At 38.5% G+C, this 23,247-nt stretch overlaps 1 protein-coding gene across 7 annotated transcripts; it reads left to right on the forward strand.

The window, feature by feature from the left end:
* The first annotated feature begins 4,498 nt into the window (after positions 1 to 4,498).
* Positions 4,499 to 22,666, forward strand: LOC122278021 (protein downstream neighbor of son homolog). Of its 7 annotated transcripts, none has more exons than XM_043088070.1 (16): positions 6,071 to 6,468; positions 7,511 to 7,592; positions 9,053 to 9,213; positions 9,995 to 10,068; positions 10,143 to 10,281; positions 10,408 to 10,496; positions 10,576 to 10,726; positions 10,806 to 11,005; positions 11,958 to 12,163; positions 12,290 to 12,388; positions 12,828 to 12,949; positions 19,832 to 19,933; positions 20,405 to 20,514; positions 20,670 to 20,757; positions 21,256 to 21,440; positions 22,158 to 22,666. In XM_043088070.1, the coding sequence occupies exons 3-16, from the start codon at positions 9,106 to 9,108 to the stop codon at positions 22,372 to 22,374; spliced, it is 1,890 nt and encodes a 629-aa protein (XP_042944004.1). In that variant the 5' UTR covers positions 6,071 to 6,468; positions 7,511 to 7,592; positions 9,053 to 9,105; the 3' UTR covers positions 22,375 to 22,666. The 7 variants fall into 7 exon arrangements, with proteins under 7 accessions (XP_042944007.1, XP_042944004.1, XP_042944003.1 ...); XM_043088069.1 differs by having other exon boundaries at positions 7,511 to 7,578; XM_043088071.1 differs by having other exon boundaries at positions 6,071 to 6,443; positions 7,511 to 7,578.
* The last annotated feature ends 581 nt before the right edge of the window (positions 22,667 to 23,247 follow it).

Genomic DNA, 23,247 nt, shown 5'->3' on the forward strand with positions numbered 1-23,247 from the left:
TTAGAATCGAAGTCTACCCCAATAACATACATGTCTATCTTTATAATCATTTAACATAACCCAACTCTAATTAACCACGAACTCTGTATGTAACAAAAGCCCATGCGGTCCAAGGTGAACCCAACCCAATTTAAAAAAAAAAAAAAAAAGAAACACTGTATTTGTTTGTAGCTTTACCGAAAACTACACAACAAGGAGGCAAGCCATGCTTTCGGATGAAAATAACATAGAGCAACAAGGTAAGCACTGTGCTACATACTCACCGTGAGAGCAGCTATAAAGCGGCGGCAAGGTGGCTAGGGGCAGTGGCAATGCACCGTGGGAGAGAGAGAGAAAGTGATGAGAGAGAGAGAGAGAGAGAGATTACTGAGACAAAAAATGACGGGCTTGGGGGTGTGTGAAGTGCCAGTAGCACTTTTTGTGCAGGTGGCGACAACATGGAGGGGGGGTTGGTGACATGCGGTGGCTAGTTTGTGGCTCACGATGGGGAAAATAAATCCCCGATTTCAGTGTGGTGCACACAAAGCACTCATGTTAGAAATTTACAGTGGCTAGGTGACGATGGTTTAGGGTGGATGTTTAAGTGGGTAGTGGTACTGGGTAGCGCTGTGGAGGAGTTTGGCATTGCACGATGGTTGAGCAGAGGGAGGAGGTTGTGACGTGGTGGTTGAAACTGCTGGCCGGATGTGGGTTCCTAGACTTCACGTAGCGACGACGTTCTCAACTGCAACAGCTTGATACTACAGTTGAGGTCATGAAGGGGGCTTGTTGTGTGGGTTGCTGTGTGGAGAAACAAGGTGGTGGTTCTTAGTGTTGGGGTTACTTTGGTTCTTGTCGTCGATTTCGTGGTGATCCCTCATTTGATGGTTGTTTTTTTATGTAAAATGGTGGCTTGGAAGGCTGGTGGCTTGCTTGATGTGTGGTGGTGGTGAGGCTCAAGAGGATGTTGCCATGAAAAGTGTGACGGGCTAGGGTAGCCACTGGTTGATATGGTTCAACGTGGGAGGGTGCTGCACTTTATAAAACGTGAAGGACACTGATGTGCTTGGGTCTTCAATGTATGTGGGAGAGAAATAAAGGGAAAGTAATTGAAGAAATTTAGGATCATATGCTGACCCTACTTGAAGGAGATTTCTACGTGAATGAGAAGATATATATATCTTCTATATATAAAAAGTGTCTGTAAAATAGAAAATTATTTTTTTAATAGAAAATTTTGTTTTTCTGTTAATTTCTTTATTTCTCGTTAAGTTCTCATTTAGTCCCCATTTGTATTCTATTATAGTCCGCTTTCTACATATCAAACTAGCTTCGTTTGAAGTCCCTGTTGCCAGCAACCGTCGCAAGCCTTTATGTTCTAATGAAAATCATTTTGATGAAAATGAAGCGAAAATAAATCCTTTCTATTCTAATTTGGGCATTAGCCGAAATTAGAAGAAAGAGAAAAATCAACTGAGAAAAGGAAAAAAGACGGTGAGAAACTTTGCAAGTGGAGTCCAGTGAAAGAGCTTAGGCTAAACCTCACTTAGGACCCACAGATTTAATTTCTAAGACAAAAAAAAAAAAACACCTTTCATAACATGTATGAACGATTTTTTATTTAAAAAAAAAAAAAAAAGATCATGAAGAAATACTAGATCAGCAGTCTTGTTCTTGATCTGCTCGAGAAAATTATAAGAAACTAAGAAATTGAGGGTCTTAAAGGAAAATATTTGTGTAAAGATAAAACCAACGCTACATAAAACCACGACATGCAAGGGAAAAAAAAATCTAAACCATTTATTAAATTGCTCTTAGTGGGAAACTACATGTAATTTTACACTGAACAAAGATTGACTCAAACAAATTAACACATAAAAAAAGGGAAAAAAGAAACTAAGTCAAAGCTAGGCTTCTCTAGCCATGGATGGTGGAGAGAGAGAGAGAGAGAGAGAGAGAGAGAGAGAGAGAGAGAGAACTACTGAAACCACTGTTTCTAAAGCGCAATGGAAGAGATCGAGAAGAGAAGCAATAGATTTGGCTGGAAATCGCAGAGGTTGAGGTTGAGATCGTAGAGGTTGAGGTTGAGACGATGGAAACAGAGGGAGAGAGAGGTGTTGGGGTTGGGTCTCACAGCTTCTGTGGTTTGGGTTTTAGCAAGACGACGATAAATCTAGGGTTACGAGGTTAAGGGAGAGAGAAGAGAAGGGGTCTGAGTTGAGCGAGAGACGAAGGGAATGAGTGATGGAAATAGAGGGAGAGAGAGGCGTTGGGGCTTGGTCTCATAGCTTCTGTAGTTTGGGTTTCGAAGAGAAATCTAGGGTAGCGAGGTAGAGGGAGAGAGAAGATAAGAGGTCTGAGTTGAGAGGGAGATGAAGCCGGGAATGAAAGATTGTGTAGTCTAAAATTATTTCAGAAAAATATCACTGATACAATGTCATATCACAAGATGTAAGGACTAAGATACCTGCACATAAACAGACACAAAACTAAAAATAGAAAGATATAGAAGACAAAACACAAGACATTTTTTTTATTTTCAAATATCAAGTAGACCAATAGAAAAATGCCAAGTGTTAGACTCAACGGTCGCCTATACTACTGTAATGCATCGATAAATATTAGAGAAATCCCCCCCTTCATTTCATCAAGGCTTGTAAGGTGTTAATAAAGTTAGTTTCATTAGCTGGTAGGCATTATTCCCGATTGTTATTGCAAGGCTGCCCATGTTCCCTTATTCACTCCAGACTTCTTTGGGCTATGAAGCCAAACGACACCGTTTAGAAGAGAAAGTGAGGGCTGAAATGCAACAAGTGGGTTGGGCTTCACACACAGAACAGGCCGGCACAAAAACAGAAAATAAAGCACACTAAACAAGTCTAATTTGAAAAAGAAAGGTCCAATAAAATAAAAGGACACAATAAAATAGATAAAAGATAAATAAAAACATTACAATTAAATATTAATAAAATAGAACCATAAAATTCAATAGTAAAATAATTTAAACTATAGAGCAATTTAAATAATAAGCAATAATTAATATAAAAAAATATGGAGAAATCAAGAAAGAGAGGAGAAGAAGCATTTAGAATGTGTTTCTTATAAGAGAGAGAGAGAGAGAGAAAAAAATATGGAGAAATCAAGAAAGAGAGGAGAAGAAGCATTTAGAATGTGTTTCTTATAAGAGAGAGAGAGAGAGAGAGAGGGGGGCGAGGGCGCCTAAATGACTCGGGCAGTTTTTTTGTTTCATTTTTTGTTAGTGGTTTCAAATGAGAAAAAAACACATTGTTATGTGTTTGTGGACCTGCTTATAGCACATGATTAATTTAAATTTTTTCATTTAGTATATGAATTGTACATAAAATTGTATTAAGAATTTAAAATATCAAAAAAATAAAATTTACATTATGCCCAAATATTTGCTAGAATTTATATTTTTTTTCCTATGTCTTAAAATATTAATTGAAATCAATATTTTTTTATAAAATATATATTATTTTCTTAAAAATAATTATTTTAGCTAACTAGAAAAACGCGCATTGCACCTTGATCTTATCCTAGTATATATATGTATTTATATGGCGTTGATCATCATCATTCGGCTTTTTGGAATTAGTTGTGTTACAACCACCGGGGGTATAACTCGACAAATTCTCCAAATAAGGCCATTTAGCCTTTTTTTTTTTTTTTTTTTTTTCTTTTCTATTTTTTTTACAAAAATCATCAATGCCACATATTTTGTTTTTCAAAGCAACCAATTTAAAGCTCGAACTTTTCCTCCCAAAAGCATATTTTCATTTGACATGTTTTTGAAGAAATCAAACACAAAAAAGTAAATATATAAAAAAAGGATTTTATTAGCTTAATAATTATTACATTTTTCAATATTTTTAAATTAATAAAATTTTGATAGAATAATTGAGAATTTATTTTTTATAATTTAATTTGATCATTTAAATTCGTTTGAATAGTGAGATGAGATGATTTATAAATAGTAATGAAATTATTAAATTGAGATAAGATGAGATGATTTTTAAAAATTTTATTTATTTAAATTAGAAAATAAGATGAGATGAGATGATTTATAAATAATAATGAAATTATTAAGTTAAAATAAAATGAAATAATTTTTAAAATTTGTGTATTTAAATTTTAAAAAGTGTTAAATAAAAAATAATTTTTAATATATTTAGGTATTGATAATCAATAATGTTACAAATTATTTCCCGGTCGGAAGCCATTGCTTGTCAGGGGCACCGCTGCCAAAAATTTTAAATTCCCAATGTTGCGCTGCCTGGCGCCTAGGATGCCTTTTAGAAACTACTCGACCGATGGGTGATGCTACAGTTACCGCTCATACATACCGTTTACTCTTCTTGCTTGACGTGGCATGTTAATTAAAAAAAAAAAAAAAACACATAAGCAAAACGTCTCCCGCCCAACGTCTTCTCCTCCCCCCCCCCCAACAAAAAAAATTTCCTCTTTAGAAGTCGAACCCCCCATAAGCTGCCTTCATTTCCTCCGACTCCTCCGTCAGACCTCCACCGGCATCCAGTCCTTGCGGTAAGAGATCCATTTCAATTTGTGAAACGACGATAGTTAAGAAGATAAAATTTCAATTCGTGAAATTCATAGCATTCGCGTTCCTCAAGGTCGCGTTCCTCTGTCAGACCTCCACCGCACGCTGCAGTCGAAGCTATTTCGTTCGCAGGTTGGTATCTTTTGTCTTTGTGCAATTGAAAGGATTGCTTTGCTGAGATTTAAGTTGGTTTTCTAGGGCTTTTTATGCTCTGTTTCAGGTTAGCTTTCCACTTCCACGTGTTTCAGGTTAGCAACTTTTTTTTATTTTTTATTTCCTTTAAACTTATGTGTGGAAAATCCGGAGAAGGATTAAAGTGGCAGAGGCCAGCTTCTTGTTCCTCCCTCCCTCTCTCATCAGCTGAACAACTCTTTTGTAGCCTTTCCTTTGTAGAATAGGACAAATTGAACTCATACAGCCAGTTCAATGCGTGCAGATGCAGCTTAACTTTTCGATAAAACATCGGAGATTTTAAAGCTTGATGTATTGAAAATCATGCGTGCTTTTGCAGCATTTTACTGTATTTATATTAGTGTGTAAGATCTTTAAAAGAATCATGCTAATCATTGTAGTTTTTCTTATTGTTTCCCCAGGGTTGATTATTGTATTTGGTTACTCTCAATGATTTTTCTAGAAAATTCTATATCGTTTATATGCCACTAGTTCCATTTTTTACAGTGAGATGAGGAAAAGAAATGCATCATGGAAGTTAATTTCTGCGTATGTATCTTTATTTTCCTGGGCTGATGCTCGCTTATCTTGATGGAAGCAAATACCAGAAGAAATACATAGCTTGTGGCCACAGGCTCTAAGCAATCCTTTTTAGGTTTGGTCTGAGAGTCAGAAAAATCATCTTACCATAAAAAGATTTAGAAGACCTTCATTCTTATCTGTGAAATAAATTTCATTCTTATCTGTGAGATTTTCGCGGGAATGGGTTTGAAGGTTGAGGCGGCGGAGATCCAAGCTTACGGGATAAAATTTTTATGACTTGTAGTTTGAGGCGATGGAGATCCAAGCTTACGGGCGAGGATTTTCTAGGAAGGTTGAGGACACGGAAGGACCAACGAGTGGTGGGCGTAGCTTCGCTCGGTAATGGGTTTCTCGCGCTTGAAGATCTTGGAAGCCTCCTCAATCAGCTTCTGTAAAATATACAGACCGTAATTTGTAGTTGGATAAAACGTAATTTCTCTTCTGTGCAATGGGCCAAGCTTATTAATCTGGCAATACCTCCTCAAACAACTTTGAAGACGCGACGTGACTGACGTCTGATGATTCTGAAGGATTTGGTGAGTGGAGGGAGGTTGACGAGGTATGAGAAAGAGGGACGGCAAAATACCAGTTTCGTTTTCGATTTTTTTTTTTTAAAGTCACGTGGCATGCCAGATCATTCGGTCGATTTAAAACGGTTTTTGTTTCTGGGTTCTTTATTGTTCAGTGGTTACGCTCTGACGTTAAAACGGTCGTTAACACCAGTGACAAACGGCGTTAGGCACACGAGGGAAATCGAATTTTGGTTCAAACCAAACCCAATTCCACAAACTTTACTGCATTTTTCGCACATCACTGCCTCTCTCCCTCCACTCGCAACTCGCAACTCTCTCGTTCTCTCTGCGGGTTTGCTTCTGATTTCTAACAGGAGGACAAATCGATTCGAAACCCTAGAATCTAGAAATTCTTAGACCGGCGGTCATATTTGGCTCTCTACTGTATAAAGACCAAATAATTTTTTATTGAATAAACGTCCCTTCCGGCCTCTCTCTTTCCCTCGAAACTTTGTTTACCAACCGAGCTTCCTTCTTCTCTCCACAGGCATCCGTCCTACTCTCCCTCCACTCTTCACCATTTTCGTGTCCAGAAACCTGTTGAAGGGTTACCCTCATCTGTGAGTATTTCTCTCATCGTCCCAGGTATGATTGTTGCTTTTCTCTCCCTTTTCTTTGCTTCATTTCTGTTTTGGACATTTTCTCTCTGTTTTGGGTGTCCGTCGCACGCGGTCACTCCACTCGGTCGTGATTTGTTGTTTTGCATACTCACTGTGTGTTTGTGGTTTGTGGTTTGTGCTTCGTGCTGCTTCTGGTTGTAGTTTAGACATCGTTTTTGCCGAGCATATGCATGGTATTGTTAGATTGAAGTCGATTCAAGTAGAGCCAGGCTTTTATCTGAATTTTCGAAAAATAAAATGGTTTCCAAATGTCTGCATTAGGATAATGATTACTTTTATCTTTTCCAGAAATCACCAAAATGGTAGTGGCCAAATTTGGGCAGAAAATCAAGGAACCTTAGAAAAATTGGATCGAACATTCAAATTCATCAAATTAAATAAAAACTTGATTTGTTTCTTGCTAGCCTTTTTTTTTTTTTTTTTTTTTTTTTCCATTTTTAGACTCTGTCTCTGTTTTTGTGACTGCGAATAAACGCCGCTGCTTTTGGTATTGTTTGGTTGGCATTTGGTACTGTTGCAATGTCATATCCGAGGAGCATGTTTTTCGAATGGCAAAGCACATGAAGACTGTTGCATCAAAGTATGCTCTCTGTATTTGCGATCTATGCCATTTTCTTCTTTGAGCGAAATTAGGTGTTCTAATGAAATGGCATAGTTTTATTTTGATGCTGAAATATATTGGTTGAGGAAAATTGTAACTGTTTTCTTTGTTCTATGGAGATTAAAGGAGTCATTTCTCTCCATTAACGTTTTATTGCTTGGGACATTTATGGTACTTGTTATTTAGTTTTAGGACTGTGAAATTATATTGAAAACAACCACCAAAATACTCCTGATACTATCTTCTATGCCCAATCATGTTTCATGCAAAAAGACTAGCCTTGAATCTCCTGTATTCTTTTTCTTAGGAGTTTTCTACAATATAAAGGAAAACAATTATTTTCAAGAAATGCTGCTAGAGAGATTCGGTTTGATTGCAAATTTACCTTTTAGAATTTCTGATACAGAGTTCGATGAAGCTAACAAAGCATCCTCAAAATAATTTCGAGGCCCTGGCATGATTGAAGGCTTGAAGGTTTTGATTTTATTGTTAGTTCTCAAGCGCCATAGTTTTTGAGGTTCTGAATCTTGATGATTGTCTCATACATAATGGAATGGAGGAGTTACACTAGATAGTGATTTGATCTAAAGTTTGTCTGGCAGGACAAGGTTTTTTACGTTGAAGTAATTAAAAACTCACCACTCTTGTCTCCTGGCTTTTCAAGAATGGCATATTCATTCATCTCCAAGACTCCAAATTTACGTTCAAATCTAATAATGCATTCTCAGAGAAGTAATATTTATGTCAGAGTGTTGGTGAATTGGCCTTCGATCCTTCGGCCTTGACTCAACAATTGCTGCACGTGATCCAATCTTCACCCATCTGGCACCATCTTTAACTTAGTACCACCATGAGTTGGGTTCTTAATTGCATAATACATAAGTATGCTTGGCTGATTTTGCTTTTCAAACACTCCTGAATTTGTTGGAAAGATGTGGTAGAGGTAATATAAGGGTTGGTAAAGAGGTTCAACCCAACCAATGTTGTATCTGATTTGGTTGGTTGGTGCTGAGGTTAAATTGTGTCTTATCTCACTACATTTTTGCTAACTAGTGCTGAAATGTGTCTTGGTAAATTAATTGTGCACCATTTTGCAATATAACTAAAGTGATATTACTCATTCTAGAACAAATCAGGTTTCCATTTAGGCAATAAATGCACAATAGCAGCAGTTGGCATAAATTACAGAAACATTGCTGGTTGTTTTCCCACTCAAGTCGTGGGTTACTTTCATTGACACACAAAATGACCATTTAAAATATGACTGTTTATACAATAAAAAAATTAGAATATAATTTTTAATTAACATATGATCAGTAGAAATGCAAAATATAACAAAAATAAATTAGATAAAAAATAATAAAAAATAAGAAAAAATTAATATTTTATTATTATATAGAGAATATTTGGCTAATCCAATGTGGAAATACCTTTTTAATGGAATAGGCAAAAGGCAAAACATCCCATAGGCAAAATGCTAATGCTCTTTACCCGTGGCTACCTTCTTTACAAATGTTGATAAGACTAAATTTGTGATAGAATACAGTTTAGAATGAGATTTCCTTACTGATGGACTTGCCACCGGTACAAGATAGGTTCAGAATGAGAGTGATGCAGGATAGATGAATGAACAATTAAGTTTTAGCGAGTCTATTTAAATGAACTATTGTCCATTGTTCTACAATGGAAACCATTTTAAAACTTTCCTGCATCAAAGAGCTTAGAGACTCACAGTTTTACTATACAACTTCAAGAATATTCAAGTTGGACCACTAGAAACTGATTTGTTGGCCGTTGCTTTTCATTTCATCACAGAAGAGCGATTGCTATTTCAGTTAATCTTACAAACACCACCTCTGGTTAAGTTTTAATGGTTGACATCAGGAGTGCTTGAGAACCGTGTTATCTTTGGAAGACTTATTATCTTTTGGCTCTGAACCCTTTTTAGGAGGTGAATTGAGTTGTCAAGGTGTCACAGTCAGAGTTTTCTAACCCTACACCATGGCAAAGGTTGCTGCACCTGGTTCTTTAACTTCTAGTTCTCTTCCAATTGGTGGAGCTCTGAAGGTTGGTGCGACGGTTAAAAGGAAGACTCCATCAGAACTGAGAGTAAGTTTCTGAACTAATGACCTTATTTTGATTAACGCTTGTGGGTTTCAGCTTCAATCATCATTTGCTGTAATGTGTTGAGGATAGTCTGTCTTTTGTCATTTAGATGGCTCAATTTTGGCCTGTCCCTAATATGATAGTGGTAATGAGAAAATACTGTGGCCTGGCAACAATGATTTATTAATTTTGGCCCCATATCTGTCAATCACTTGTAACCCTTAGTGAGAATGATATGGAATCTATATTGCAATGCTTTAGTGAGTTTTAACTCTACACCAAGTCATGTATTTACGCAAGACTTTCCATGCATATGGTTTTTGAATGTATTCTATGGTTCATCATTGCCTTATGGTCTTTGGTTGGAATTGATGATGTACTGGTAATTCTTTACTGACTAATCTACATTGAGAAAATTCAACAATGTCACTCAACAAAAAAATTGGCAAGCATATGGAGTGTGTTGTTTGGTTGACAATTTGCTTAGCCTATGGTAACCGTACATCATTGCATGGGATGGCTGTTTCATTTTTATGTGTAACTTCTTTTTGCATCTGCAAGCTCGTCTACACTTGTCACTTTGGATGTATGTTATAGAAGATCTTCTAATTTCTCATTACTTTCCAAGTGAAAATAATGTTTCTAGCTTAGTGCTCTCAGGAGACAATATGAATTGCATTTAGTTACAATTAACTTCTAGGAAGTCTCCTGTTCATTCCAACAAGCAGTAAGAAATTTTATAGAGAAAGGACTGACTGTTCATTCATTGGTGGATGCATGATAGGGAGAGCAATTGAAGCAGGCGAATGCTAAAGAGCTTGTAGATGAATCTCCACCCCCTTTGCTCAGTACTTCAAAGTATGTGTTTCCTTCTCTTTGGATTATTATTCTTCTTCTGGGTATCTATCTCACCAAAACTTGTTCAATCTCAGCGATACTAATGAAGTGGATCATGGGCACAAGAAGCCTGAACAATCAAGGAACCTAAGATACATTGACACCCGTATGGATGAAGTATTTCCTGTTAAAAAATCCAGGTTTAGAATGCTTTCTGGAAAAGAAAATGCAAAGGTTAATATATTTCCTTGTATGTGAGATTAATATAATTTTTTTGTGTACCTTCTCAATCTGGTTTAAACCTCTGAATCTGAATGTGATCGTTCCTATGTAAAAACAATTTCCTTTTGTTTTATTCAGGAAAATAATTCAATTGAGCCAATTAGCAGCCTCAAGAATATATCTCTGCTTTCAAGCTTGGCTGCCAAGAGACGGCATCAGCTTTCATGGTATGCCTTCCTGTATGGTCTACTCTTTTACAGTAAAAGAGCATGTTTCTTCTATAGTTTACACTTTTAGCTCTTGCAGTCCAGAAAGTTTTGCTTCTGCTGAAGATGCCGAAGATGGTGTGGCACAAGCCTTTCAAACGATTGGAAAGTGTAGTCAAAGTATATTCCGTAGTGTTAGCGAGCTCTCATCAGGTGGTGATAGATCATCTGACTTGGCAACAGTTGATATGGTATATACTCTATGCGGTTTCCTTTCAAAAATATTTAAGCTAAAAATTGATATGAATAACTCACCACTTCTTTTCATAGGATAAAGCATTAAAAGGACTGGCTGTCTGTGACCCTCCTGCCATTTCTGGTTTACCTCGTGATTCTTCCAAAAGACATGGGGATCCTACAACTTATTCAGGCAATTTCTGCTCTGAATGCCATATACCTGGTGCAAAGGCTCCTTTAGATTTTACACTGAAAACTCATGTGCGGCTGGTGTCCTCTTACCCAGTGAACCGGTGAGTGTACATGCATATCTAAGGTCATCATGTTCTTAATGGTTTGGTTACTGCCAGTGATTGGATCATCCTATGGGATGGATCATAGTGGGCATTTATATTCCTGCATTGACGCTTTAGCTGGGATGAATGCTATTTATCTACACAATTTTCTTGTCATACGTTTTATTAATCGGACCACCATTTCCTTTCCTTTGGGATGGATCATTGTGGGCATTATATTCCTGCCTCAACGCTTTAGCTGGGATGAATGCTATTTATCTACACAATTTTCTTGTAATACATTTTATTAATCAGACCACCACCATTTCCTTTCCTTTGCATGTACACGAAAAAGAGATTTACTTGCATGTCTTATATCATATGGACTTGTTTCTGCAATATATTGACTTTGAAGATTGTAGAGTCAAAGTGAGCTGCTTGAGAAAGTTTTTGTATTGTTTCTTGGATTTTGATAAAAAAAAATTGATGAATTCAGAAACTTCTGATTGGGATATTTCCTTATCCTCGATTATGCATCTTTTAAAAACTTGAGCACAACATTTCTTCTTGCCTGTTTTTTCTATTGAGGGTTGTATCTTCAATCACATTACGGGTCAGCATGCATTCTTTTTGGGTCTACCTTTTTCTTGACTGTTGTTTAATGGGTTTTCTTTTAGATCTGTCTTTTAATGAAAATTCTACTTTGGTTTTTAATCTTTGACAAATGAGTCTTGCTATTAAGTACACTAAATAATGGTTATGTACTGATAGCGTGATCATGAAAGACAAAAATCTTTTCATTTTGTTATCTACTGTGAACTATGTAACATTCATCGATGTGTTGTGATCATGCCAAGAGCACGGGATGTAATTCATATACATTGCTCATTATTTATCCATAATTCCATATGATAGCCTGATTGGCTATTCTCATTGGTGAACTGACTTTATCTTGTTTTCTTGTAATAAGAATTCACAGGTCAATAATGTCAAGTACAATGCCACAGCTCCCATTCCAATTTGGTCATTTTGAGGGTCAGAACAACAGCCATAGCTCGGTGCACACATCCACTTCGCATGCCTTAAATTCTAAAGTAATGCATTCTTGGGTTTATCCTCAATCTACCTTACCACCTTCTCTCATCTCAGTGTTGACCTCGTCAGTGGCAGATGGAGGTGTGTCAAGTAAATTTGTTTACTTCCACAAGCTCAAACCCCCCCCCCCCCCCCCTCCCTTTCCTCCTTTCCTTCTCCTCTTCTTCAAAAAACCCATGGTCCTTAATACTTTTCCATTTTGTGCAGTGGAAATGGATTTTCTAAATAAACGACAGCTTGCATGGGAAGACTCTTTTCGTAGTCTTTACTACATGCTTCGGAATAATTTTTGTAATCTCTTTTATGGTAATCACCTATTCTTATGCCAGTACAATTTGTTTATCAAATCCTAATAAGTATGTATGCATAGAGTACCTTCTGAACTCAGATAAGCAGGTTAATTATGCTCTACAGTCGCACCACAATGTGATCCCTTTGGAATTTAAATCCTAAATTTACAATTATATTATGCCTGAATAATTTTTATGAGTTGCAACAATAAGGAACTGGCTTTGTATTTTAATCTGTACAAAATCCTTTTTCATGATAGTTGTCAATGGATAATGGTTTCATATTGCACATACCATAGGTTGTCTGGAAGAAAATATGCATGTTTATGTTCATTGATGCTGCCTATTGAACCTTTTTTTAATTCTTAGACTCTTTACTGTTTCTTCCACCAGTTAAATCTCATTTTAGTGTGGAACTCTATGTTGACGGACTGATTTTATTGAAAACTTTGTAGTCTGTACTTCACACTTTGTGGTGATGTTCAATGGTGGTGATGGCTTGAGGATGACCAAGTGCTCATGCAGTGCTTATATCTCCCGTTCAACCAAAGGTTTGAGATCATTGTTGAGAGAACATGTAAGATGTACTCCTTAAGTTTTCAAGCTTTCTATTTGGAGCTTGTACTTGTTTTTTATTAAACAAATATTTGAAGTCTTTTGTTTTCTCATTTATTGTGTAGTGCATGGCTAAGAAGTAATTTTGCTTTTGATAGAATATGTTTGTAGGGCTGGCAATCTGTGCCACCTGGTTGGGTTTGTGTTGGGTCATATATGAATCAATTTGAACAGCTAAATGGGTCACACACCCTAACTCGAACACAGCACAAACTGTCTGTGGGCTAGGGAGTTGACTACACAATACACGACCCGATATATCCTGTTTAAGAAATTAGTTATTGACCCTTGTTACAACACAGCACAATGAGGTATGACCCATTCATTGCATAGTCATGAACAAGTAATCGGGTCCCTTGAGTTATCCTGAAGGGTACAAAGGTTGACCCAGCCCATTTATGCTCAATTTTAATCATATCATTCTGTATCGGGTTCACAGGTCACTTCAAAGATTGCTAACCCTTATTTTTGGCATTTCTTAGTGAAGGAAATTGTTCTATAATCTAAATGTTATGTTGATAACCCTAGATTTTATTTTCTTTCTTTTTTCTTGTAGTTTAAAGCCGACACAAATTGAACTTGCCTTGTCTGAAGTTAGGATTTTTTTTTTTTTTTGATAAGTAAAACGGTAGTATTAATTATAATAGGCATAGCCCAAGTACACAAGAAGGTATACAAGAGATAAGACCTATCTAGATCGCTATAGAGGTTGCAAGGAACTCATGTACATTTAGACCATTAAAGTCTATAGCTAGAGTCCACAGAAACAAAGTACTGAAAAAAATAGAACGAAGCTCCTCCTTTGTCCGCTCCTTATCTTCGAATGTTCTCTCATTGCGCTCTTGCCAGATACACCACATAATACAGATAGGGACCATCTTCCACACCGCTTTGATTCGTGAATCACCCCCCGGCATCGCCCAACTGGCCAATAATTCTACCACTGACTCCGGCATTACCCAACTTAACCCTACTCGGCTGAACACCTCACACCACAAAACTCTAGCAATCTCACAATGTAGTAGGAGATGGTTCACTGTCTCGCCAGTTTTCTTACACATACAACACCAATCTGTGATGATGATCCGACGCTTTCGCAAGTTATCAGTAGTCAAGATCTTTCCCAATGCTGCTGTCCAGGTGAAGAAAAGTGACTTTGAAGGCGCCTTATTCCTCCACAAGCTTTTCCATGGGAAAGGAGGAGATGGAAAAGTTGTAAGGGCCTTATAAAATGAACGGACCGAGAAAATACCCTTACCCACCGGTTTCCACCATAGCGTATCTTCATGTCTTCCATTCATCTTCATAGAGTACACTAGGCTGAAGAACTCCGTGAAGCTATTTACTTCCCAATCCTGTGCTGTTCTACAGAAATTGATGTTCCAATGGACTTGGTCCCCTGAACGAACCAGAAGTTCCGCCACCGAAGCATCTGGATCACAAGCCACTCGGAAAACCAACGGGAAGGAATCCTTCAAAGCCTCTTCCCCACACCAGATATCTCTCCAAAATTTTATGCGTGTGCCCTCCCCCACCAAAAGTTTCGTATGGTTGGCAAACACCCCCCACCCTCTTCTTATATGCTTCCAAATCCCCACCCCATTAGGCCCAGACCCCTCTCTAGTACACCATCCCCCCCATAAGTTGCCATGTTTGCTCTCAACTACTAATTTCCACAATGCTTCCGGTTCCCTATTGTATCTCCATAGCCACTTCCCGAGCAATGCTCGATTGAATTTTCTTAAGTTCTTTATCCCCAACCCACCTGAAGAAATTGGTCTGCATACCTTATCCCAACTGATTAAATGAAACTTGAATTCTTCTCCCATCCCACTCCAAAGGAAATCACGGTACAATCTTTCTATCCGTGCTGCCACGGAAACTGGAATAGGGAAAAGAGATAGAAAGTAAGTAGGTAAGTTAGAAAGAGTACTCTTTATCAGGGTCACCCGTCCTCCTTTCGACAAATACAATCTCTTCCACCCAGCCAATCTTCGCTCTATCTTCTCAATCACTGGATCCCAGATAGAAACAGCACGTGAAACAGCCCCCAACGGTAGTCCCAGATAGGTCATAGGGAGAGCAGCGACCTTACAGCCCAAAGTACTAGCCAACTGACTCGTGCTACTGACATTCCCAACAGGAACTAACTCTGATTTATCAAAATTCACTCTCAAACCTGACGCTGCTTCGAAGCATAACAGAAGTGCTTTCAGAGTCCTAAGTTGTTCTTGTTCAGCCTCACAGAAGATTAGAGTGTCATCTGCAAAAAGCAAGTGGGATATTGAGATATGGCCCCTGTTCCGATCACCCACTGAAAATCCAGCCAGCAGTCCATTGGTAACTAACGCCATTAGCATCCTACTCAGAGCCTCCATGACAATGACAAATAGAAAAGGGGATAAGGGATCTCCCTGTCTTAACCCCCTCGAACTGTTAAAGAAACCTTCTGGACTGCCATTGATCAAAACTGAAAATTTTGCCGTTGAGATACACCATCTAATCCACCTACACCAACGTTCCCCAAAGCCACACCTCTTCAATAGATAGATGAGGAAGTCCCAATTTACGTGGTCATATGCCTTTTCCATGTCTAGTTTACAAATAATCCCTGCGATACCAGACTTTAATCTACTATCCAGGCATTCATTGGCTATTAAGACCGAATCTAGAATTTGACGACCCCTGACAAAGGCATTTTGTGGCTTTGAAATTATCTTGCCGATGGCTACACCCAACCTGTTTGCTAGCACCTTTGAGATAATTTTATAAATCCCATTAATGAGACTAACAGGCCTAAAGTCCTTCACTTCCGAAGCCTCGGTCTTCTTCGGGATTAAGGCGATAAAAGTCGCATTCAGGCTTTTCTTAAATTTCCCAAACAAGAATAGTTCCTGAAAGACTTTCAAAATATCCTGTTTTACCACCTCCCAACACGTTTGGAAGAAACCCATCGAAAATCCGTCTGGTCCTGGTGCTTTATCTTTCCCCATTTGTCTAATCACTTCATACACCTCCTCTTCCTCAAAAGCTCTTTCCAACCATGATGCGGTCTGTGGCTCAATCAAATCAAATTCAAGTCCATCCACTTTTGGCCTCCATCCCTCTCTTTCTTTAAAAAGCTGTTCAAAAAAATTCAGCACGTGTTCCTTGATCACAGGAATCTCCATACAATCTCTACCATTGATTTTCAGCATTTCAATGGTATTAATCCTCCTATGAGAGTTTGTCACTCTATGGAAGAATTTTGTATTTCGGTCTCCCTCTTTCAGCCACAAAGCTCTTGACTTCTGTCTCCAAGAGATCTCTTCTAGTGATAATACCCTTTCCAGATCGGCAGTCAACATTGCCTTTCTAGAAACTTCCTCTGCGGTAAGCAATCTATCTTCATTAAGCCTTTCTAGAACCTGTAACTCCTCCATCTTATATTTCTTTTGTTCCCCTACATCTCCAAAACTTTGTGTGTTCCAAAGTTTAAAGTCCTCCTTAAGCGCCTTAAGTTTGCCTGCAAGAATATGAGAGGGCGTACCATTAAACTGATAAGAAGACCACCAGTTCCTTACCCTATCCACAAAGCCCTCACTTTTCAGCCACATGTTTTCAAATTTGAAATAACTACGCCCACTATGAATGCCTCCTCCATCCAACAAAATTGGAAAATGGTCTGAACATAGGCGCGGTAATCTCCTCTGACATACCTCCGGATAATGGCATTCCCATTCCGGCGATATTAAAAATCTATCCAGCCTGGACCACATCTGACTATTAGACCAAGTAAAACGACCCCCCATGAGTGGAAGATCCACCATATTCAAGTCAAAAATGAAGTCGGAAAATTCTGTCATGGCTGGTCGTAGACGGCTGTCACCGGATCTTTCACTAGGGAACCTTATAATGTTAAAATCCCCACCTATGCACATAGGCAGGTTCCACCAGCTGTGTACACCAGCAAGTTCTTCCCATAAAAGATGTCTGCGGTTGTCTACATTCGGTCCATAAGTTCCTGCAAAAGTCCACAAAAAATTATCTTCTACCATCTCAAAAGAACATGCCACCGAGTAATCCCCAATGAACTCCTCCATCTTCACCACTACCCTTTTGTCCCACATCACAAGAATACCACCCGAAGCCCCATTCGAGGCCAAATACACCCAATTTACATAAGGACAATGCCAAACACTTCTCACTATTTTTCTATTCACCAATTTCAACTTGGTTTCTTGTAAACAAACAATATCCGCCCGCCAACCTCGAAGCAAGTTTTTTATTCTCGCTCGCTTATTACTCTCGTTCAACCCCCGAACGTTCCAAGACACAATTTTTGGCTTCATAAAGAAAAACACGTACCCTTCCCTTTAGCCCTTTCACGGCTTGAACTTCCCTCTTTCAAAGACCAATCCAGTCTCTTGAGCTCCCTACTTTTCTTAGCTCCCTTATTCTTAGAATGCGAGTGACCCACCTCGATGGCTGTGAGAAGAGCCATAAATTGTTCTTCATACCCCACACACTTCATACCCACAATGTGTTGAATATCCCTTACCTTTTTAAACACCCAGTCCGACATCTCACCTTCATTGGGTAACAAACAGTCTAAAGGAATCGGATTCCCTACCCCATACCCCTCAAACTGATTTGTATCTTCCCATTCCAGCACTGTCTCCATTATCTCCAACCCATCCGAGAGGTGATTTTCTTCTTGAGAGTCCGGGACTAACTCCAGCTCACTGTTAACAGACCCCAATACCTCTACTTGTCTGGTCGATGGGTTCTGTGTGTTTACAACAGGTAAGGATGCTCCCGAAACACTGTTTTCTACATTGAGCTTCACGGGCTCCTGAAGACTTTCCGTCCCAAAGTCTGAAAATGAATCCAGATGATTATTAACTACACCAGGGACCTCGACTTGGGATGAAATCATCTCCCCATATAATTTCGGTTGGTTCTGTGCGATAAAATCTGGAAAAAAAGCCATCGGAGGCTGAATCTCGATGTTTTCCTCCATTCTCGACGGCAAAATCTGTGCCTCTGCCGTCGCCGGCGTAGTCTGTGCCACCGGGGAAGGCTTCGCCGTCGACATCTGCTCCCCCTGGGCCTGGGTCATCGTCGGGTTCTTGGGTTCCGACGTCGCAGGGTCCAACTGCCTATTCCGGGTCCTCCAAGCCTTTGGATTCAGCCCATGAGAAGGTCCCGGTTCCTTCCCTTTGTTGGGTAAGGCCTCAACCACAGGCCTCTCTTTGCAGGCCCCCTTTTCCTCCCCTTCCCGGCCCATACCCGATCCATTATAGGCCCGCCCCCATTCCTTCCTTATTAAATGCTCTATTTTCAACTGCAGTTCACTTATCCGTGACTTGGCTTCCCAAAGGAGTTTCAGCGTCTCCTCGTCAGTCACATCTCCTACTTGTCTGTTGCCCAACTGCCTCTGAACAGAGCATGGCTCTCTGACATGGAGCTGTCCCGTAGCCTCCCCAACTGGTATGAACCTACCCCCACCTTCAGACCGAGCCACCTGCGGCTGCACCACCATCAAAGCCTCCCTGTAAGACTGTGGTTTTGCATTGGATAACTTCCCCATCAGCCTACCATCCTTCCTCTTTTCATCGCAGAGCTCCCACAGTGCCTCCCCCATCTTACTCCAACCATACCCCACTTCTTCAGGGACAAAGATGAACTTCCTCTTCCCTCCAGCTCCATATTCCACCACTGCCAGATATCGGCCTCTCGCATTTGAACACCGTTGAGCAATAAAGCTACTGCTGCCTTCCCTTATGGTGGTGTAAAAATCGTTTTTATCTTCCTTTGTGCACCCATCCATGGCCTTAACCAACCATTTTACTGCTGAAGGTCCCAGGACTACCTTGGCCATCATCTTCCATGTCCTTTCCGTTATCACCACTCTGCCCCCCTCCTTAACCAGAGTGAAACATTTAGAATCTATAACTAACTCCTTACAAAAATACATAATGTTCCCTGAAAACCAACACCACTGTCGTGAGAACCGTCGCTAACCACCCCAAACTAACGCAAGCAAAGTGACTGCCAGCTAACCATCATCAAGAAGAAAGTGTACGGAGAGAAAAACTTTAAAGTGTACGGAGAGAAAGTGTACGGAGAGAAAGTGTATCACTTGCAGACCCTTGAGACATTGTCTGAAGTTAGGATTTTACTGAGGTGGTGGTAGTAAAGTGCATAGATTTAAGGATTTTATAGCTCTGACTTGAATTTTTAAATTTAAGAGAATTTCTGATTTCTATCCAACGAATGTGATTAATCTTTGAATTTAGTTCTACATTAGCAAATGCAAGTTTTGACTTAATTGTTGGAATTGGAAAAGATCAAGAATATTCTAGTGTCTTCCAGAATTTATCATTGGATGTAACGGGAAAAGATTGTGGCAGGTTGATCATAATTTTATTTGCAATAACAATAGATGAACTTGCATACCATCTTGTGTACTTGGGCTATGCCTATTATTATTAATACTACCGTTTACTTATAAAAAAAAAACAATAGATGAATAACCAATAAAATAACTTATTACCTATAAAAAAAAAAAAACATTAGATGAATAACAAGCCACATTGATAGAATTATATTTGGTTGTGGATTTAGGAGAGAGATAGACTTATGAATAACTGTATGATATATTTTGATCATCTAATGCTGCCTGAGATTGATATTGTTCCAAGAATTTGTGGACCTTACAGTAGGTAAATTATGTTCTGCTGAACTACTGTCATGATAGAATGTTTTCATCGATTTCCACACCTTGTCACATGTATATTTTTCCTTTTAATAGATTTCTATATGTCAGACATCTTATTATGTTGCAATTAATGTTTTCTAGGATGTTTGTTTCTCTATGCCTCTTTGCCATTCCGAAGTAGAGCAAGCGACTACCGAAGATCTGGTTGAGCTCTCAGAGATTGTGAAGCATAATTTGGGCCAGGTTTATATCTCTACCTTTTATATTTGGCAGTCTGCTCTCACTTGTCTTTTCTGATTCAGGCCTGAGGTGGACCATGATATAAATGTCACCCACCGTGTGGGACATTGATGTTTATTGTCCCATTAAGGAGTTTATTCTAGTCCTGGAATTATCTCTTTCTGACTTATTGACCAATTGAAATAAGAAGGCTTTTGGTTAGTTTGAAAACCAAAAGGGCAACCTGACTAGTTTTAATATAGGATGATGTGGGTCTCCATTTTGCAAAGATATTGGTTGCATCATGGTGAGCATGTATGCCATTCCCTCTGAGCTTATCACATATTTGGAAGGGGCAGGTCCATCTTGTCTGCAAGGAAGTCTTGTTTATAATTAGCTGTGTGTTATGGTGTAGTTAGGGAATTTGTCTACTACTTTTGATATCATTTCTTGTGCATTTATAATCATTGGACTTTCCTTTGAAATGCTATGCAGACTCGGCGCTTGAGTTCCTCGTCTGACATCGATAATAGCTCACAATCTTTGCTGGTTTTCAGTGGCAATAAGAGCGTACATGGTTTATATGATTTCTTGTTAAATTATAGGTTAGCACATTGTTAATTAAGTTTCTAAAAGATTACTATTTTAGTAACTTGATTTTTCAGATACTATATTATCAGTGTAAATGGTTTTCTTCATGTTTCTTATGTCCATTATCATGTTGCCAAATTTCACTCCTTTTGCTTATGGTTTTCTCCAGATCTTTCTTGACCTTCTTAGCTGGTATGGATGTTCCTTTATTGTGTTCACCTGTACCATTTCAGAATGCTGCTCTATCTACTCCAGAGGTATGTATAAAATATGTGAACTAGGGGTTCCTCTGCCAATAATGTTCAGCATATAAATAGGTGTTATGGAAGTTCAAAACATGCTCAAACCATAATATTGGGCCATTCTCTCATCTAGATTGCCAAGTCGGCGTATCTAGTAGTTGCTTTATATCATACTTTTACCTCTGCCCATGTCTGGTTTTGGTTCAAGCATAATTCTCCAAACCCATATTGCCATTGCAAATGCTAATTGTTGTCAAAAACCTGCATTGCTGCTTTTACTATATATTAACAGTAACTCGTTGCCAATGCGATACTACAGAAGCAGAAAGTTGTTTGACATGAATGTTCTATTACTTGCATTTATTCAGTGTACGAACATATAAATGCTAGGAACACTTCTAGTCAACAAGTATATGTTAACAAAAACACAAATATATGCTGTTATTGCTCATTGCTGTGAAACATATTATGGAAATTTATTGTTATAAAACCTTTTTTCCTTTTGGTTTGCAGGTAAAGTGCATGGAGTGGAAAAGAGCAGATCATCCTAAAGAATCCAGTGATGGTGGTGAACATGTGCTCGGTTCATCTGCTGGCCTCTGCTATAGCATTGAAATCAAGGATGCATATCTTCCACCATGGATTATATGTAGTATGTGTGCAGTAATGGGTTCTGAAGGGAGAAGCTTCGAGGCAAGGTATCATAAGGGGTAGATTTTGTAACATGATTCTGAGTCTTTGATTTTAACATGCTTGAGTTATTCTTACACTTCCTATAATGTTGCTTTGTTTTTTTTTTTAAGGTGTTTGGGGAGGGAGGGAGGGAGGGAGGGAGGGGGGGGGATGGTCTCACAGCTAGAAAGTGCCATCACTCTTGAACGAATAAAATAAAGTGGGCAAATGTCTTGGTTATGATAAAATAGATAGTTAAGTTGCTTTACTGGAAGTACGGGGAAGTCTAGTCGTGTACAGGAAAAGACAAGATAAGCTTTGGGGCTTCTCTTGATTTTGTTGATTAAGTTGCATGAATTATTGTTATGAAATGATAAAGATTGATAACTATCATGTGATTTTTAGCTGAAGGTTACTCGTTTTCCCTATTTCTTCCTCCTTTCAAGGGCTGAACCCAGTGTGTATCCAATTTATTCTTGATGGTCTTAATTGCTTGTTTTGTACCAGTCTAAGGCGGCGTTAGATTATGTTAACTTCTCAACATTGTACTTGGGCTATGCCTATCTCTATTAATAAACTTCGTTTACTTATTAAAAGAAAAAAACTTCTCTACATTGTTTTACAGTATAGACTTTCATGTGCATTTGGTTAGTAAAATTAGTTTGAATTAAATGTGTGGAAATGATTAGACGATGGCTACATATATTTAGCTCTTACCGATTTTAATTTTGGTGCTCTTTCAGTTTTATAACGGAACCTACCTCAGTTGGGTTGAATGTAGCTCTTGGTGCAGCTTGTAAGAAATCTGATTCTCAAGCTGCAGAGGGTGAGGGCTTGCAAGAAAGCAGCTATGATTTTGGTATTCCAGGCGCCGTCATTACTCCGTACTTGTGCTCAGGTTTATTAAAAGGCTTGAAGTACTCTGATGGTTCTTATACAGCTTCACTTTCTCCTCTATGACATTCTGCTTTCAGGATCTTTGCCAGATACAGCAATATCCTGTCTTCACTTATAGTTGCTTGATTTATGGTCCTTTTAACCCCTGATTTTTCTCCTTTTCTTTTTTTACGTTGCAATCCATATCACTAACAATGTAACATTGTTGATTATTGCATTTGTAAAACTCGGTTAACTATCTTTTAATATTTCACCATTTTGATGAAGTGAAATTGGCCTGTGCTTCAGCTAATGAGGCCTTACCTTGTACTACGAATATTGATATTTATATACAATGGCGCGTTTGCTGATTTAACACATTCTAAATGCTTTCATATGTCAACTATTTAAATAAATTTAAATATATCTCATATAATATATAAGTAGGGCTGATAAAATCAAAGATAATGAACAACATTATTCTCGAAATAGGATACCACAAAGAGAAAGTAGATAACAGATCTAAATGGTGGAAGCGAGGTTAATGAATCCTCTGTTTGTTGATCGGCTGGATGAAACTTTTTTCAAATGATTTTACCTCATTAACTTATGCCTTGCTTTGAAGTTTTAACAGCACCGTAAGTGTACATTGCAAAGTATTCATGAAGCCAAATCATTGTAATAACAACAATAGAAATTTGTCCCATCATTCACTCGACGAGATTTATTTCAAATAAAGGTAAGCCATTTGAGTCACTACACGGTAGGTGTCCTTTCTGAGCAAGGTTTTGAATGAAGCCACTAATTGTTGCCATCATATTCCTCTACCAGTTGATATAGCAATCGCCTTTAAAAAAACAAAGAAAAATGTAGCAATTCATGCATCATGGACACAAGAATGTCATCAAGATTTGGACATTAGTCCTTCAAAACGAAGCTTCCTAGCTCTTTCATGGT

The sequence above is a fragment of the Carya illinoinensis genome, chromosome 10, assembly GCF_018687715.1.
Source record: "Carya illinoinensis cultivar Pawnee chromosome 10, C.illinoinensisPawnee_v1, whole genome shotgun sequence".
Taxonomy (NCBI): Eukaryota; Viridiplantae; Streptophyta; class Magnoliopsida; order Fagales; family Juglandaceae; genus Carya; species Carya illinoinensis.

Excerpts from the sequence above, each read along its gene's own strand:
- LOC122278021 (XM_043088073.1), top strand. The coding sequence starts at position 9,106 with ATGGCAAAGGTTGCTGCACCTGGTTCTTTAACTTCTAGTTCTCTTCCA. Across the intron at positions 10,282-10,407 it reads CTGGAAAAGAAAATGCAAAG|GAAAATAATTCAATTGAGCC; the intron begins GTTAATATATTT and ends TGTTTTATTCAG. Across the intron at positions 19,934-20,404 it reads TGAAGCATAATTTGGGCCAG|ACTCGGCGCTTGAGTTCCTC; the intron begins GTTTATATCTCT and ends AATGCTATGCAG.